At 40.8% G+C, this 16616-nt stretch overlaps 2 protein-coding genes across 2 annotated transcripts; both read left to right on the top strand.

Moving 5' to 3' along the window:
* On the top strand, nt 1–9920 carry LOC308312075 (rhomboid-related protein 2-like). Its single transcript, XM_080794478.1, has 8 exons — nt 1–119; nt 1220–1457; nt 3644–3792; nt 3917–4029; nt 4939–5039; nt 5351–5411; nt 5673–5734; nt 8124–9920. The coding sequence occupies exons 2-8, from the start codon at nt 1233–1235 to the stop codon at nt 8301–8303; spliced, it is 891 nt and encodes a 296-aa protein (XP_080650604.1). The 5' UTR covers nt 1–119; nt 1220–1232; the 3' UTR covers nt 8304–9920.
* A 4432-nt stretch (nt 9921–14352) lies between these two features.
* Nucleotides 14353–16367, top strand: LOC308312073 (gap junction alpha-9 protein-like; the record flags this gene model as incomplete). Its single annotated transcript, XM_080794476.1, has 2 exons — nt 14353–14402; nt 14873–16367. 2 exons carry the CDS (start codon nt 14353–14355, stop codon nt 16365–16367), a joined length of 1545 nt encoding a protein of 514 aa, XP_080650602.1.
* Nucleotides 16368–16616: the final 249 nt, after the last annotated feature.

Below are 16616 nucleotides of genomic sequence, written 5' to 3'. Positions count from 1 at the left end.
TAGTTGAACTGTGGTCAAAAATCTGCTATCTTCTGGCCTCTTAAAATAGTTATTTTTGAAAAGAACTTGTGATTGTATGCGTTGGAAGCCCGCGGACATCCGTCAAAACAGGTTATTAGGTGAGTCGTGAACTATTATGTACATTTGACTTTACAACGTTAGGCTATTTTCTCCAACGCTGATGGGGATTTTTATTTTTTATAATTTCCTGATAACGGATAAACTCAAGGTTTTACCATCATTATTCATACTTATTCACTGTATTATACATTAATAATGCACTTGGTCAGCTTTGTTTATTTACTTTGTAGCTAGTCGCAGCGACGCCGCTTGTTTATATTGCTGCTACAGTGTCTGAGGTGGTATCACTATCACAACATCATTTCACACTTTTGTACTTAGTCAAAGCTACATAATTAAGACTTCACTTTAACTTATCACTTTAACTATAGTAGGCCTACAGGCCTTTGGGTTTTGGCCGATTGTAATGCGTTCTATCCATCTTAAAGCAAGTCTGATTATTCAAGTAAGTATTAAGAAGTTAAAGTAGGATAGATAGGCTAATTCATCCAAGAAAATGAACCAAAACCTAAATAGCATCTGAAGAGATGACCAAAAAGAAAGAATGGACTCGCCACCAAGACCATCAAAAATGTTGAGACTGGACTGGATCATTCAAGACTATCACAGACTATCATAGAGTCTGACTTTTACTTTCGTATCTGAAGTGTCAGAATCGATAAAGTACATACTATGATAGTCTTGATCCAAGGCTTGGACCTTGGTCTGACTTTTACTTTCGTATCTGAAGTGTCAGAATCGATAAAGTACATACTATGATAGTCTTGATCCAAGGCTTGGACCTTGGACTGGAGGAGTACAGCCATAGGTTTCATGGGCCTCACACTGAGATCCATTAGTATAGCACACTTGCATCATGGGAATCAAAACTATCCACAGCCCTGGTGCTCTGTGGGTTTGCGTTTGCAGCCAGTATAAGTAGAACAGCAAACATTTATTTTAATAATAATAATAATAATATGTTTGGCCTGACTCACAAATCATATTGTATAAATCAATGGCTGGATGGTCCAAATGTGTGAAAATTTAAAACCAATTTACCTGTGTTTGATTGCTATTGCAAATAACTAGGAATAATTTCTAGGTGCCCATTATGCAAGAGTGTTTGTATGTAATGGAGAGTCTCCTCTGTTTGAAGGCCAGTAAAAGTGATGCAGGAGCTCGACATTGAAGAGCAGGAACATTTTCCTGTGGAGAGGGATGAGAAACAATTGAAGAAAGGAGGAGACCAGGTAGATGGGAAGCTGGGATGCTGTGCGAGGTTCCAGCATTCTGTGTCGAGATGGATGCTTCCAGAAGATGTCCGCAACACCTACCTGGAGCGTGCCAACTGCTGCCCACCTCCGATCTTCATCATTTTAATCAGCATTGCAGAGGTAAGGCTTTGAGAGATGCATGGGAAATTGACCAGGCAAAGTGAAAAGGTTAATTTACCTGAGAAGGTACAAATGGAACCAAATGAACCCATAAGGCAATTTGTACACTCAGAATTACAAACCGATACTGTAAAGTGTAAATGAACACTGGGCTTAAATGTGTAAGTGTGTATTCACAAGGGAGCCATTTTACTTTTACACAAAACAATAATTGACCTCTTACATATGATGTAAGTCTCGGAGTCGTAAGAGACAACTTAATATGGTCAATGCTTCCTCATAAGCAGAATGGGAAATTCACACCAGCCAAATAGTTGTCAATTTTGGCTATGGATAGCATGTGTTTACTCTTCCTGCCACTTTCATGACCTGTTGTATTATAACATGGTAATAGTGATACTTAAAATGGCTGGGGAATTTTAAACAATAAGACACTGAACAATGGACAAAAAACTCCCTGACCTGACTTTACTCCCTGGCCATGAATATGTGGCACACACATGGGCAGTTGGGCACTGTGCCAGGCAGCCATTATTGATTCTGTGTTCTAATTCTACAGCACGTGCAGCCTACATTTTTCTTGACACGGTCACCATAGTACTGACATTATTGATTTTCTTTGATTGTATTTAGGGCAGCAAAACATGTGATAGGCTTGTTTGTCAGGGCCTGGTAGAAATATGTTTTGGTCTTGGCACAAAGTGTAGTCCTGTTTTGAAGTGGTGCAACCATTTCCTTAAGTGACTATGTGTGTGGGTGGGTGGCTGCCTGCCTGGGTAGCTGGCTGGGTGCGTCTGAGCATGAAAACAGCATGGTTGTTTTTCACCACATGTGTGTAACCTAACACAGGACAGAAGCACTGAGAAAACTGCCTTTCTTTGTCCTTTTTTTCCAAACTTGACTACGGTAGCGGTGGTCTCAAAAACATAAGGGAAACTTTGACAGAAAAAGACTCGCTCACCGTATATAAACTAGAAGTAAAAACTCCTTAGACTGAGACTTAATAAAGACTGAGACTTAATAAAAAGCAAACGAAACGTTTGCTTTTTAATTGCACTTTGAGCACAGAGCACTTTATGAGCATAAAATAAAAAAAATATTTTATTACGTTTTTACTTCTAGATTCTATATGGTGAGCGAGTCTTTTTCTGTCAACGTAACCTAACACACACACACACACAAACACACATGCACATATTAACTGTATATATGGTGATTTCGGGTGTGCCAGTATAGTACAGTGACAGTACAGTACAGTAGAGGGACCCCCACACGATAACTCTGTCATTTCTCAACCGTTTCGGACACGGGGCGGCTCGTCGGAATCGGGGCGGCACCCTGGATGCGTTACTGTGGGTCTGGAACTTCCACCACCCCCACCCCCACACGGAGTTGCACCACTTACTTCACACGGGTGTGAATCAATGTCTGAATTATTTTAGTGTAATCCCCAAAAGCGGGCATGGTTTCAATAAAAATAGTGGTTTGGGCTTGTGACCACATTAGTTATGGCTTACATTTAAGGCCTTTTTAGGCCTCAGAGATGCTCTTTCAGGATAGCACAAACAGAACCTCACGAACATAACTAAGTACATACTGATATACCATGGCCATCAACTACTTCATAGACATAGACCGATATCGGAGTAGGCATGCTTATCCGACACACCAACATTCTGACATGCGCAAATCACCCGTTGCTCCCAACATACGTTGGTCTGACATGCATTGCGTCTGCTTGCTTGGTTAGGTTTGGGGTGTCGGACTGTATTTCGGAACGTATGCTTGTACCCTTGATATCAATGATACGAGATGCATGTGCTCCTACTCATGTTTTGTTATTATTATTAACTGTTATTAACTGTACCCTTTTCAAGATATGTGCATTTTAAATGTATGTTTTTCAAGAGCAATTACCAGCCCTTAATTCCTCTTAACATGGCACCCTTTGGAGTGAATAATGAATGGATGGCAGTTGGGCAGGCTTGTTTGCTGATGGACAAATAGAATGTGTTAAAGTGACTGCTCTGCTACTGGCTGGATGTTTATATGCAAACACTAGAGAATATTCACAGTATTTTGAGCTGAGTAGATAAACTATCAGTGTGCATCATCATCATCTTACACAGACCAACTCATAATCATAATCATATTTATGAATAACCTGGAGTGTGTTCTCCCTACAGCTGGCAGTGTTTATCTACTATGCAGCATGGAAGCCACAGAAGCAGTGGGTGACTCTGGATGAGGGCATCTGGAACAGCCCCTTAACCTACAGAGCTGACAAGAGGCAGGAGGCCTGGCGATTCGTCTCTTACATGTTTGTCCACGCTGGGTAAGCATCTGACATTGAGCTGAATACAAGAATATTTGAATTTTTAACAATTGTACTTGCTTTTATGTTTCACATCCATGTCCTAATATGATTTTCTCTCTATGTTTCCATGTTTTCTTTTTAGTGTGGAACACATTCTGGGAAATCTAGTGATGCAGCTGTTACTGGGCATCCCTCTTGAACTAGTCCATAAAGGCTTTGAAGTGGGTATGGTCTACATGGCAGGGGTCCTGGCAGGTGATTTCTACTTCTAAAAAAACACTTTTATGCAGAGATCATAAACTTTTATAATGCGCTTTACTGCTTTTACATGACATGCTCGCTTTGCTGTATCAGAGGCGTGACAACATCGTCAGTCTAGTGTAAAGTGTTACAATGCTGTTTAAATTGACAGCTGCTTCTGTTAGTAATAAATTGTATACATTTACTATGCAAAGAATACAAAGTATCAGCAAAATGGCCTGATGACAGAGCAGACGGCAGTCACTGAAGCTTTCGTATTGAAGCATTTTCCTTCACAGAGCAACATACAGGCTGCTTTTCCTAAATAAGAACAGAATGCCAAGTTGTATAACCCACTCATTTTATCTCTCACCTGCACGCGCACACACACACACACACACACACACACACACACACACACACACACACACACACACACACACACCATGAGTTAGCTGTCGGTAGATTTTATACTTATACTTACAATGATAGCCTACATTTAATTCACAAATTATTATATTTATTTGTCAAGGTCAGGACTGACTTACATCTCTTCCATTTTCTCTATTTTTCCATTGAAAATACTGTCTTTTAATGACAGTGAGTCGGGTTGTGAAAATAGGTACAAACTGATTTATGAGTTGTGTGTTTGCACGATCAGACTGTACTGTACATTGGAGGAGAAACAGAACAGTCTAGCTCTGACCACCTTCACTGCTGTCTCAAAGACTCTATTTGTCAATAATCATCCGTCAAATTCCTGTGAAACACTGGTCAGTCATGTGAGGGTTATTTTACATACGGTATGCACTAAGATATTTGCCAAACTTCAAGCTGATTTTCCTGTTTGTAATAGAGTAAGCTATGGGGCTCAGAAATGCCACTGCTTGAAAAGCTGATTATTTTTGTTTTTGTTCCTTTTAGGCTCCCTGGCTAGCTCCATATTTGATCCAACGAGTGCCTTGGTGGGGGCCTCGGGTGGGGTGTATGCTCTGATTGGAGGCTACTTCATGAATGCTATCGTGGTGAGTTTGCATACAATTAGTTTGTTAAAAACATGTATCGATCTCCATATAAATTAGCTAATTTACATGTAAAATGAACCGGTCTTATCCCATGGTCTTTCAAAACTTAAGACATTTTAAACATGTTGATACGATTGCCGATTCTGTGGGCGGTCACTGAATGGTCAAAATGGATTTACATGCCCGTTGTAGGCATATAGTTTTAAATGCGTTATAATGATATTAGATACACATGCCTTAACTTTAAAAAAGGAATGTGGCATACAAAATGTAATTTATATGTTATTATTTCTGTTGTGTTCATTCCACAGAACTTCCGAGAGATGATGCCTCTTCTGGGAGTATTTCGTATCGTGGCGATATTGGCAATTGGTAAGTTTCCCTCAACTTTACTTTGCCGTCCCATTAAGCTTAAACTTTTATTACTATGATCAATAGTGTGGCTTGTATCAATAATGTGTATATAAACTGCATGTCTTTAAATTGTTTTATATAATGTATGAAATGTAATCTCGTCAGCATTGAAAATGAGGGAGAACCTCAATTGCTCTTTCGAGAATAAATAAAGGTTTCAATCAATATGAATGTGAATGATAAATAATCAAAAGAAAATGGTGTTTCCTTCCTCTCTAGTTGGGACAGATGTTGGCTTCGCCATCTACAGAAGATTTCTTAGTGAAGACGTTGGAATGAAGGTAGGAAAGCAATGGGCTTGGAGAGCTCCCTTCCCCCGACACACAATTTATTTTCAACATAACAAAGGCTTTCCTAGACCTGTTTACACATGGTGAAGACCTTATGGAGAATTCCAGCCAACCCCGCCCTAAGATAAACCCTGTTTTCAATGTGGTTACAGCTGCAGAAAAGTAGCTCTCCATTAGGTTGTATCATGCAGCCTTCTTGTACAATTTAAACACAAGCCTGTCGTCTGGATTAAGTATGTCATCACCACACACATACATAGCCTCATTAAAGGTATTCCATGTCAGTCTCTGTCAGATCAAGCCCAAATTCACTGCACAGCCCCTTTAGGACCGTAACAGTTAAGCATATACAGTAATACTCTCCCGAAAGACACTGTCGTTGAATAGGACTCTTGGTGTTCTTTATTATTCCATATTTTTCCTATATATAGCTATTTTAATCATGTCAGAGCCTTCATCTTTCCCCAAAAAACAACATTAATCTTTTGTCAACCGCAAGGTCAGTGTCAACCAATGAAAACCACAGGGAGACCACATGGTTGACATCGACCAATGAAAACCACAGGGAGACCACATGGTTGACATCCACCAAGACAAAGACAGTCTGGTCATTTTGTTTTTTTTTGGGGTAAGATTAATGCTTCCGGCATGATTCAAATCTCTCTATGGAAAACTATGGGATAATAAAGAACATAATAATGAGTCCTTTTTGACAGACAACTGGCTTTATGGGGAGTACTATTATGCTTACTTGTTACAAGAAGTAATTTGGTCCTAAAGGACTATGCAGTGAATTTCATTAGAATCAGACCAAGAAGACTGGTATTATGGAATACATGTTGTAACGTTTGGAGGCTAAGCACAGTTGATTTCGTCGACTAAAACTATGACGAAAAGTGTTACTAAAACTAAGACTGAATATATTTACAATTTATTTACAAATAAAAACTAGACTAAAATGTTAGGGAGGGAAGAGATCCAGTAGAACAAAACAAAAAAACAAGTTATCTTATGTTTGGTTTCGCTCGGGTGTTGTGCTCTGAAAATAGCAGATCTACGAGCTCAGTGTAAAATCAGCCATTACGACGCCATCAAGGCCTGCCAAAATACATGTGTGTCGACAAAATCAACTGTAGATTTAGTTACCGGTAACTAAAATCACATGATATTTAGTCGACTAAAACTAGACTGTAACTAAAACATTTCAGATGACTATAACTACCAGTAAATACATTTTATTCAAAAGACTGTCTAATAATATCAAATCTAAATTTGCTGTCACACTGAAACACACCCTGCTTTATTGTTTGTCACCAACTACTGTAGATCCTCACAGCCATCTGCTTCCAATAAAGACCAATAATGGTCTAAAGGTCGTCTTCTCTGTTTTTACTGTCGCTCAGCTTTGTTTTGCTAGTTCATTTTAAATGGTTCTCACTAACGCTTGCATGAGTCTGTCATTGTTGAGTAACCATATAAGGCAGATTCTAGAAATTACAGGTCTGTGGTCCGTATGCTGAAAATTAAAGGGTGAGGTCACTTATGACCAAATAGGCTCTGTGCGTACAATCTGTAGTCCCAGGTTTCCTAAAGGTGATCTGTTACAGTTTAAATGCTATACTTGGCTGAATGTCTTTAAATATGTTAGCTGAAAATAGCTGATCTACAAAATCACAACGTGAGTTGCGACACGAGTTTATATAGCTCTGCTATTTTCTGCAAAAACATTCCCAGAATACATATGCTGGGGTTTAATTGGTTAATAATGGTGGGCAGCAAATTTGAAACGGAAACACTGAAGCCTAATTTATACTATTTCAGTTTTCAAAAAGACAAAACTAAACCTTTCCCACCATCTGTGTCAAGCAGTGTTGCCAACTCTTTTGAGAGAAATAAGCCAACCCGCCTCCAAAAACAAGCCAACGCTTTTGAGAGAAAAAAGCCAAATCTCCCTTTGAAAAACAAGCCAAAACAAGCTAAATAATATGGCCATATAATCCTAATAAAAAAGATTTGATGCATTTATCATTATAAATACTATATATGTCTATAATAATGAATGTTTTGGTCATTTATTATACTACTACACACATACACCAGACTGATTATGTCACTTAATGTGATTCACACTCCCCAAAAACTAGTATATATCAAAGAAATGTTAGCTTGTTCAATTTTCAAAACATGGCATTTTTTTTTTAAACAAGCCCAAAACAACGCAACCCGCGACTCGGAGAAGAAAAAAAACCCTGCTACTTTGGAAAAAACTAACCAAAAGTTGCGGGAAATAATAAGCATACTTGGCAATCCTAGTGTCAAGGTATACATGAGGCAATTCTCCGTTCTGTAGCTGACCACGCCCTTTAACCTTCCCATTTAGGTGTCCTTTGTGGCCCATATCGGAGGAGGGGTGGCTGGAATGACCATTGGCTACGTCTTTTTCAGTGCTTACAACAAGAAACTCCTCAAGGACCCACGCTTCTGGCTCTGCATTGTGGGTTATGGGGTCTTCCTCCTCTTTGCTGTGCTGTTCAACATTTTCCTTTCCCCAGCGGCATAAAGTATCGTCTACCTTTTTCTAAATGTTTAATTTCTAGGGACCCCATACGTGTGAGAGTGTACAAATGGTACCATTTCAGTTACAGACCTGTATGGGTCCATTTGGAGCTCCCCCAAGGAACCCTGAGGGTTCCTGGACCCCACATAGAGAACTTGTCTTAACACCTTACCCTTTTTTAAATGACACTAAAAAGTTACTTTTCAGGGATTTTGGAACAATACTTGTTTTTTTACCTTACTAAAAGCGGAAGTCCTCAGGTTCATGAGGGGCACTGCAATCTAAAGGTGCTTTTATGAGTAAGAATTCAATACATAAATCACATTTATATTATATTTTACACCTTTTTGGCATACAGTAGATGTTTTTGTTACTTTGTAGTATTGGTCTATGTTTAAGGGTATTTGACTATATCCATATAGGCTTCTACTGTATCCATATTTAGGTGGTTTTCAAAATTGTTGGATTATCAGTTAGTTAATAGAGAAGTTCCAGCTAGTCATGGTTTTCCCCCCCAACATAATAACTTAATCGAAGCCTACCTCATTATTTGATATGACATATATTCTTCTGAGTGGTTCCCAATTGTTGCTCTTTTAAACTACCATAGTTTTCCCCAAAAGTAATATCATATAACAAATACATTTTGATGATTAAAACCCATAGCAGCCTCCTCACTTTTTAAGTAAATATAGGATTTTATTAATTTTGAAGGAAAAACTACACATCCTCAGGGAAAAAGGACACGGATCCAGATCCTTTTGTGAGAATCTGACCGTTATCAGGCCTCGGCTGAATGTCTTGTTATTGTTCATTGGTCACATCCCTGATGTAGTGGAGAGCGGCGTATACTGTAATTTTGCCACAATTATTTAAAAGTGGCCTGTGCCATCATTGTAAATGAACAGTTTTAAAGGTTCAGAAAATTATAATGAAGATGTACTTTTTGTTATTAACACTAAAACGTTTTGAGCATACACAATACCCACAGAAGAAGTGGATAGCTACAGTGCCTTTGTATACCCTTTGCATACCCTTCACTGCAGTAGTCTGTGTGTCTTTTCAATTATCTGTATTCTGTTGTTGAGCAGACAGACAGTTAAAGAATACATTGTGTCAATTCATGTAACATTTCAATGATTTTCTGTTAAGGTTATGTCTGTAAATTCAGTACAGAAATTACATTTTTAAACCTTTTTGGTACAGATACCATTTGTTACCTTTTGGTTTTGGTATATGTGTTAGCTATTTTATGCATTTATATTTGGGTGGTACATGTATATAATTATACTGTACAAAATATTTGGATTTTCAGCTAAATAAGAGGAAATGCCCAGTTGCGACCCCAGTTAGTAGAAGCCTACCTCATATTTTGATAAGACATTTTTTACATGTTTTATCATTATCATAGGTTTCTACTATATGTAGACGGTCTAGTGTTAACTAGTCTAGATTTAGTAGGTATAGGTTGAGAAGTATAATGCCATTATATGTTAGACTAGATATGCACTTCTTATACATTTGTTGCGACCAACAACCAAAGGAGTACAGGGTATGATTTTTTTTTTCAAGTGTGTAAGTTAAATTGTATGACTCATGTTCCAGTGGTGAAAAGAGTATTTTTCATTATCAATTTTGAATGTTCTGATCTGAGACAGCGTTCCTACTAAAAGTTTGAAATATTTTGTAAAATCTCATTTCATGTTATTATTTGAGCTAACCCTGCAAACGCCGTTGCTATTTATCAATTAATATATTTGAATATATTTATTATTGTATTTTATATATTTATCTGGCATTAACTAATGCTAGCATTCCCTGACAAGGCTGGCTAAGTCATTTCATTTGTCCCCTAAAGGTAGGGCAACAAATAAGGGACAACTTCAGATATTAACATCCATTGACCAAAAAAAAGACTTGTAAGCTGAATGGAATTGCAACTTCAGATATTAACATCCATTGACCAAAAAAAAGACTTGTAAGCTGAATGGAATTGCACAGTAATGACACCATGAGTGGAGGGTATAGTAATGACGTATAGCCTCAGAGTAGGGGCAGGGCACCAGCCTCGCATGACATGGTGCAATGTTAACGGCATTGATTGTGCCCCTACTGCCACCACCCTGAACAGTATGTGGGACATTCTGTCATTTCCAAAATGAATGCATCAATATAGCCCTAGTGCCCTAGTCACAACCACAAACTATTGAAGCCATTTACAGGCACATGGAATATTAAAACCCTGTTTGGTGTTCATTGTCATGTGTTTCACAAGATAATTTGTACCCAATGTGGTGGGGAAAACTTGGTTCTGCAACAAACTGTGACATTTGTAGCATGCACGTTGGGGTGTAGTTGAAATAGCCTTTGTCTCTGTGTTGTTTAGAGCCCTCCCAATTTGGGGTAGATCAGCCACTGCTTTGACGATTTGGGGCATTTTTGGTAAAATAGGCAAATATTGTTGTTGGAATAATTTTTTTAATGGCAGTTAAAATCTTGTTTGGCCATACAGGCATGGCGTATGGGAAGTTGTCATGATCCAAGGAAACAGGGTATAAAGTACATGTATACACACTGGGGGCCTGATTCACAACGGCGTTTACGGTGATAACATGACGTGAAGCTAGCGGAAAGGCATTTACGTGGATTTCCCACATTAATTTGGAATTCATGGAAATGGCCGTGAACTTGACGCTCACGTACGTTGGTCGGAAACTCCGTCAATTCCCACGGGACGTCTTTAGGTGGCGGAGACGGCCCAGACGGGAGACATTTGCGGAAGCATACACGTGAGATTTATTCAGAAGGCTATAGTCTTCATGCTGAATCAATAAATTGTTCCCAAATCTCAGATAAAATATGTAGGCATGTGACATATAGACATATTGGTCGATCAGCACAAAATAAATGATAGCCTATATAATAAAAGCTGAGTGCACTTGTATGCCTAAATGCATGCATTTCCCCATACAGAAACTGCCCCTGCAAGCCCGACACCTTTTTATTTATTCATTAGGATATTACTATAGCATGCGCGATTGCGCTTCTCACTTGACAGCTTTCTACTCGCAGTGCAACGGTTGTGAGCTTGTAGATCGGCTCTCGTGCATGTTAAAAAACAAACTCACAATTATAATAAGAACACATAGGCTTATCTGCATTCTGCACTACGAATCCAACATTGTTTAGTGTAGTAATGCCTGCAGTAGGCGGCAGACCTATTGAAATTGTTTTGTTACGGAGCTCCTTGAGTCAGTTGACTGTCGGTCGGTGTGTGTGTGTGTGTGTGTGTGTGTGTGTGTGTGTGTGTGTGTGCAGTGTGTGTGTGTGTGTGTGTGTGTGTGTGTGTGTGTGTGTGTGTGTGTGGGGTGGGCAGACAGCAGCGTGCTGCCGATCCGATTCACATTGGAAAATGAATGGGCTATATAGCCCTGTATAAAAAATAGAAGACCACATTAGCCTGGGAGGCGGCCTTTTTTCCGACAGCATTCTAGCCGACGGGGCAACGGTCCGCTCCGCAGCTCCACATGCGCTGCTCCCGTGCTTGCAAATATGAAGGACAGACTTTATAATCATGTATTGATATTGATCACATGCATGGATGCCACACACAGAATAGTTTAACTCACTGGCTAAACTCACTGGATTATAATTTCCTAAATTCTTCAGACAAGAGGATCCCAATTATTCACTTATGAATGTATAGGCTTGTAGCCTACTGTTCTTTATCGCGCAAGCCATGCCCCCCTCCCTCTCTCCTCTCTCTCTCTCTCTCTCTCTCTCTCTCTCTCTCTCTCTCTCTCTCTCAAAAGACGACTTTTGCATTGACATATATCCGATATTTTAAATATCGGATAGGATAGCCTATGTTTTACCTCTGACTGCAAAGTGCAAAGGTATGAGTGCAGCACCCGCCTTGGTCCCGAACTTAATTAAATAAATTATAATTATATTGTTTCAGCAGCGGAGCACGCACCGTTGTGGACATATTAATAGAGTGCGGGCTATATTCATGCATTGACCGCGGCTGTGAAGCCGCTGCGGCTGCAAAGCCTTTTTTCTTTTTTTGACAGACCAAACTGCTGTCTGCTGAGTCATGCTTGAAGCCTTTTATGGTGCGATATGGGGCGTGGATCAATGCAAATGAGGTTGTCGGGTGCTTTTCCGATCACTTTGCACCCACTGCATTCAGTATGACATACACCTGCGATACGCCAGCGCACCTGTGGTACACACCGCTCTCTGAATAACACGTCATCTCAACGTAGCTTGATCGGACGGATAAATACGATATCTGTTTCCACCACAGTGTAACGGTGGCGTATTTCATTTTAATGAATCAGGCCCTGGGTGTGTTTATTTTGTGCAAATTATTTGCATTAATTAAAACTGCTATGTGTAATGAGTATTTCCACACAACATAAAATATTATGCATTGTGTTTGTCTGTACAGCTAATCTTGGACAACACTGGACTGATAGGCATGAAACTTTGCATCCATACTCCCAGTAGGCCAAAGAATAACTTCCACCCCCAACACAAACAGAATCGAATGGGGGATAGTTATTTGTATCCCGGGCATAGAGTTGCATTATTCATCCATCGTCCATCAATCAACAGCTTATCTTGAGTCGGGTCACGGGGCAACAGTTTCAGCAGAGACCTCCAAATCCCTTTCCAAAGCAACATTATCCAATTCCTCCTGAGTCCTGGGGAACCCTTTCCAAATGTACAGGAGCGATCGGCTGATTACCAATCCCAAAAGTTCTCCACAGGAAACAATTGTTGTTTTTAAAGTAAATTTGTAACAGTTGAAAAACCTGATAAGGAGACTTGTGACCCAGAGACTAAAATGGCAGTGCAGCTTGAACCCTATAAACCCCCAGCCCCCCCCCCCCCCCTCTGCCAACCAATATTACACTTTGCTGTGATTCGTCACGCTCTATATCTCTAATGTAATATATAATCTAGGCTATTCATAGACTGCTAGCATTATACTCATGTGTATAATGCACGTGTCGCAGTGTCCCTCTCCAGGCGCTGTTAAAAATAGTAGCCCGCCGCTCCTAATTGAGGTGGGGATTGGGAAATGCAGAAGATGAATTTCAGATATGTGCAAATGTACTTGGCACATGATACACCAACAACTAAAGGGACACAATAATACATTTTCCTCTTGCTCCCAGACAATAGAAGGGTTGCCAACTTCTAGCTCTGGCTGTCTGACATAAATACACAGGCTTTATTTAATCAACTATCACCAGGCTTTAATACCATGACATGTACTGAAGATATGGTGGCATCTGTATTCTGATTCTGTAGATGCCAACAAGCAGTTCGCAAGCAAACTGGCAAGCAACAGGGATTTATCTCTTGTAAATGGGATAAAATGTTGTCTACAGTGGAGCAGCAGAGTATGAAATCGGGCATGACTCATTGATTGCCACACAAGAGTAGAAAACTATTGATCACAAAAGGCCTGTGGGATGAGTGGCTATCATGGCATCAGTGATGGGGAGATTCTAAGAATACGAGATTCGAATCATGGTATCCGTTTTCAATCCCCCACATCTGTATACATTAAAAGAGGTAACTCACTATCAGCAACTTTGCATCTTTATCTTGTAGGTTAGACAAAGTAAAAAAAGAATGCACACACTCTGGTGGCCCACTGGATTAGTGCAATGCAATTCAGTGTAGTTATGTCAAGGCTAGCATTTCGTCTGATATTCCTGTTAGTTGGAAAATCCTACACTATAAGCATACAGGACTTTGACTGTGCCGACGTGTGCCGTGCATGCTAGAGGTGGAAATCCACATTAAAACCTAATTACCATGAGGCCATGATTTAAATGTATTGATGGAGCTGCGGGTATTGACTTTCTCTTGTCAGTGTAGTGTTGGCACTCTTCCCTCTACTGCTCAGTTGTCCCCATTCTGTTTCTGGCAACAGTGGAGAGAGGCGGGTCATTGAGGTTCAGGTGATGTGCAGGGACAAAAGTTGGAGGGCGGCAACGATTTTGGAACATTTTGGTGATCACGTCACGGCTGTATGACCAAAGGGGATTTGAATCACCGGCAGTCCATCCACGCTGCTGCAAGGTAAATGACTACTTAATTGATTGATATGTCATTATTTATAATGTTGCCTGCCAGGGCAATGGTTTTATTAGGGCAAAGCAGCGGCAGTGATGAGGTGTTCATGGGGAACCACTGGTCATCACTGGATTTAAACTATGGCTGTGACCTTTGCTTTCATACTTTAATTACAAACATCATGCTCAGGACGCAGAGAACATTTACATTAAGTGTCCTATAACTAATGTTTTATTGTTCCTAATGAGAGGTAAGTTGGATAAATTCCATATTTACACAAAAGCTTCATATTTATGGATTTTACATTTTGTGTTGTTTATTACTTAACTTACCAGCTACTGTTACTTTGTACTTCCTTTTTTCAACATACAAAATATGCTTGCATGTTTTAGCCATGTGCTTGAGACAACTCAGGATTATGGAAACAATCTGTTTCTTAATATCACATTAATAATCTTTCTTTTCCTTTCTTCCAGCCACAACAATGGCCGCGTGAAGATGGGTGACTGGAACTTCCTCGGGGGGATATTAGAGGAGGTGCACATCCACTCCACCATGGTGGGTAAAATATGGTTAACAATACTCTTCATCTTCCGCATGCTGGTCCTGGGGGTGGCCGCAGAGGACGTGTGGAATGATGAGCAGGACGACTTCATCTGTAACACAGAGCAGCCTGGGTGCCGCAATGTGTGCTATGACCTGGCTTTCCCCATCTCGCTCATCCGGTACTGGGTGCTGCAGGTCATCTTTGTGTCCTCTCCCTCACTGGTTTATATGGGCCATGCACTGTACCGGCTCCGGGCCATGGAGAAGGCGCGGCAGAAGAAGAAGGTACTACTGCGGCGAGAGCTGGAGCTGGTGCACGTTGAGCTGGCTGAGGCGAGGAGGAGGATTGAGCGGGAAATTAAGCAGGTTGACCAGGCTAAACTGAACAAAGCTCCCCTAAGGGGCTCCCTGCTGAGGACCTATGTGGCTCACATCATCACACGCTCTGCCGTGGAAGTGGCATTTATGACGGGCCAGTACTTCCTCTATGGCTTCCAACTCTACCCGCTCTTCAAGTGTGAGCGGGAGCCCTGTCCCAATGCGGTGGACTGCTACATCTCCAGGCCCACGGAAAAAAGTGTTTTCATGGTGTTCATGCAGTGCATCGCTGGAGTTTCCCTCTTCCTAAACATCTTGGAGATCATACACCTGGGCTACAAGAAGATTAAAAAGGGCATCATGGACTACTACCCCCACCTAAAAGAGGAAAGAGATGAGCTTGACGACTACTATGCCAACAAGTCCAAAAAAGAATCTGTGGTGCAACTGGGCATCGGTGCATCCCGGAAGGCAACGATTGCCTCCGCACCCAGTGGCTACAACCTCTTGATGGAGAGGGCGCATGAAGTGAATGTGTACCCAAATCTTATCAATCCTCAACAGGTCTTAGATGATGCTATGGATGCAGCTCACAGTCCCATGGAGCGCAACTGCAACTCCAACAACACTAGTAGTAGTGAGCCCCGCTCACCTCCTTGTGACTCAAAGAGCCCTCCCAAGCAGTTGGAGGCAGAAGACTTCGTACACCTTGCCCTGCGCAGCGAGGAGGGTAACAAGGTGGATGACAGAGGGAGCCTAGACTCACCAAAACCGCCAAAAGATGCATCTTATGCCTCTTGTCCTACACTGCCGGTATGTGCGGTGAGGAGACCATGGAGGGGACACGGCTCTTCCAACTGCTCCACAGTATTGGAGGGCAAGAGCTCTGACACAGATTCGTATGGGTGCATAAAAGCCAGTGGATACCCTGCTGGTCGCACCCAGTCCAAATCAGCTGCCAAACATCCAAGTGAGCCCTCCTCCCCAGAGCCACGGGATAATTCTAGCTCAGAATCAAGGCATAGCCCAAGACCACCCTCTTCCAACTGCGAAACATCCATGGCAAGTATCCCAAGCAGCAGGCGACCCACAGATTTGCAAATTTGAATACTGATGGCAGATCTTTTGATTTATAGGATTACATTGTTGCTTCATAGAAACATGACTGGTTGTTTACTAGATTACAATTTTCACTTTTCAGTTCAACAGCACTTAAGTTGGAAGCTTCACTTCCCCTTATTAGTGACAGGTCATGGGTTCAGACATTGAGTACAGTACACTCATGACATCATATATAAAACAAATTAAAGCATAGCAGTTTACTGGATGTTTTAATTGCATATAGCAATGCAAACC

This window comes from Protomyctophum bolini, assembly GCF_963924005.1.
Source record: "Protomyctophum bolini genome assembly, contig: SCAFFOLD_272, whole genome shotgun sequence".
Lineage (NCBI taxonomy): Eukaryota > Metazoa > Chordata > Actinopteri > Myctophiformes > Myctophidae > Protomyctophum > Protomyctophum bolini.
Note: the sequence above shows the minus strand (reverse complement) of the source record. Positions and strands in the feature narration are given on the sequence as shown.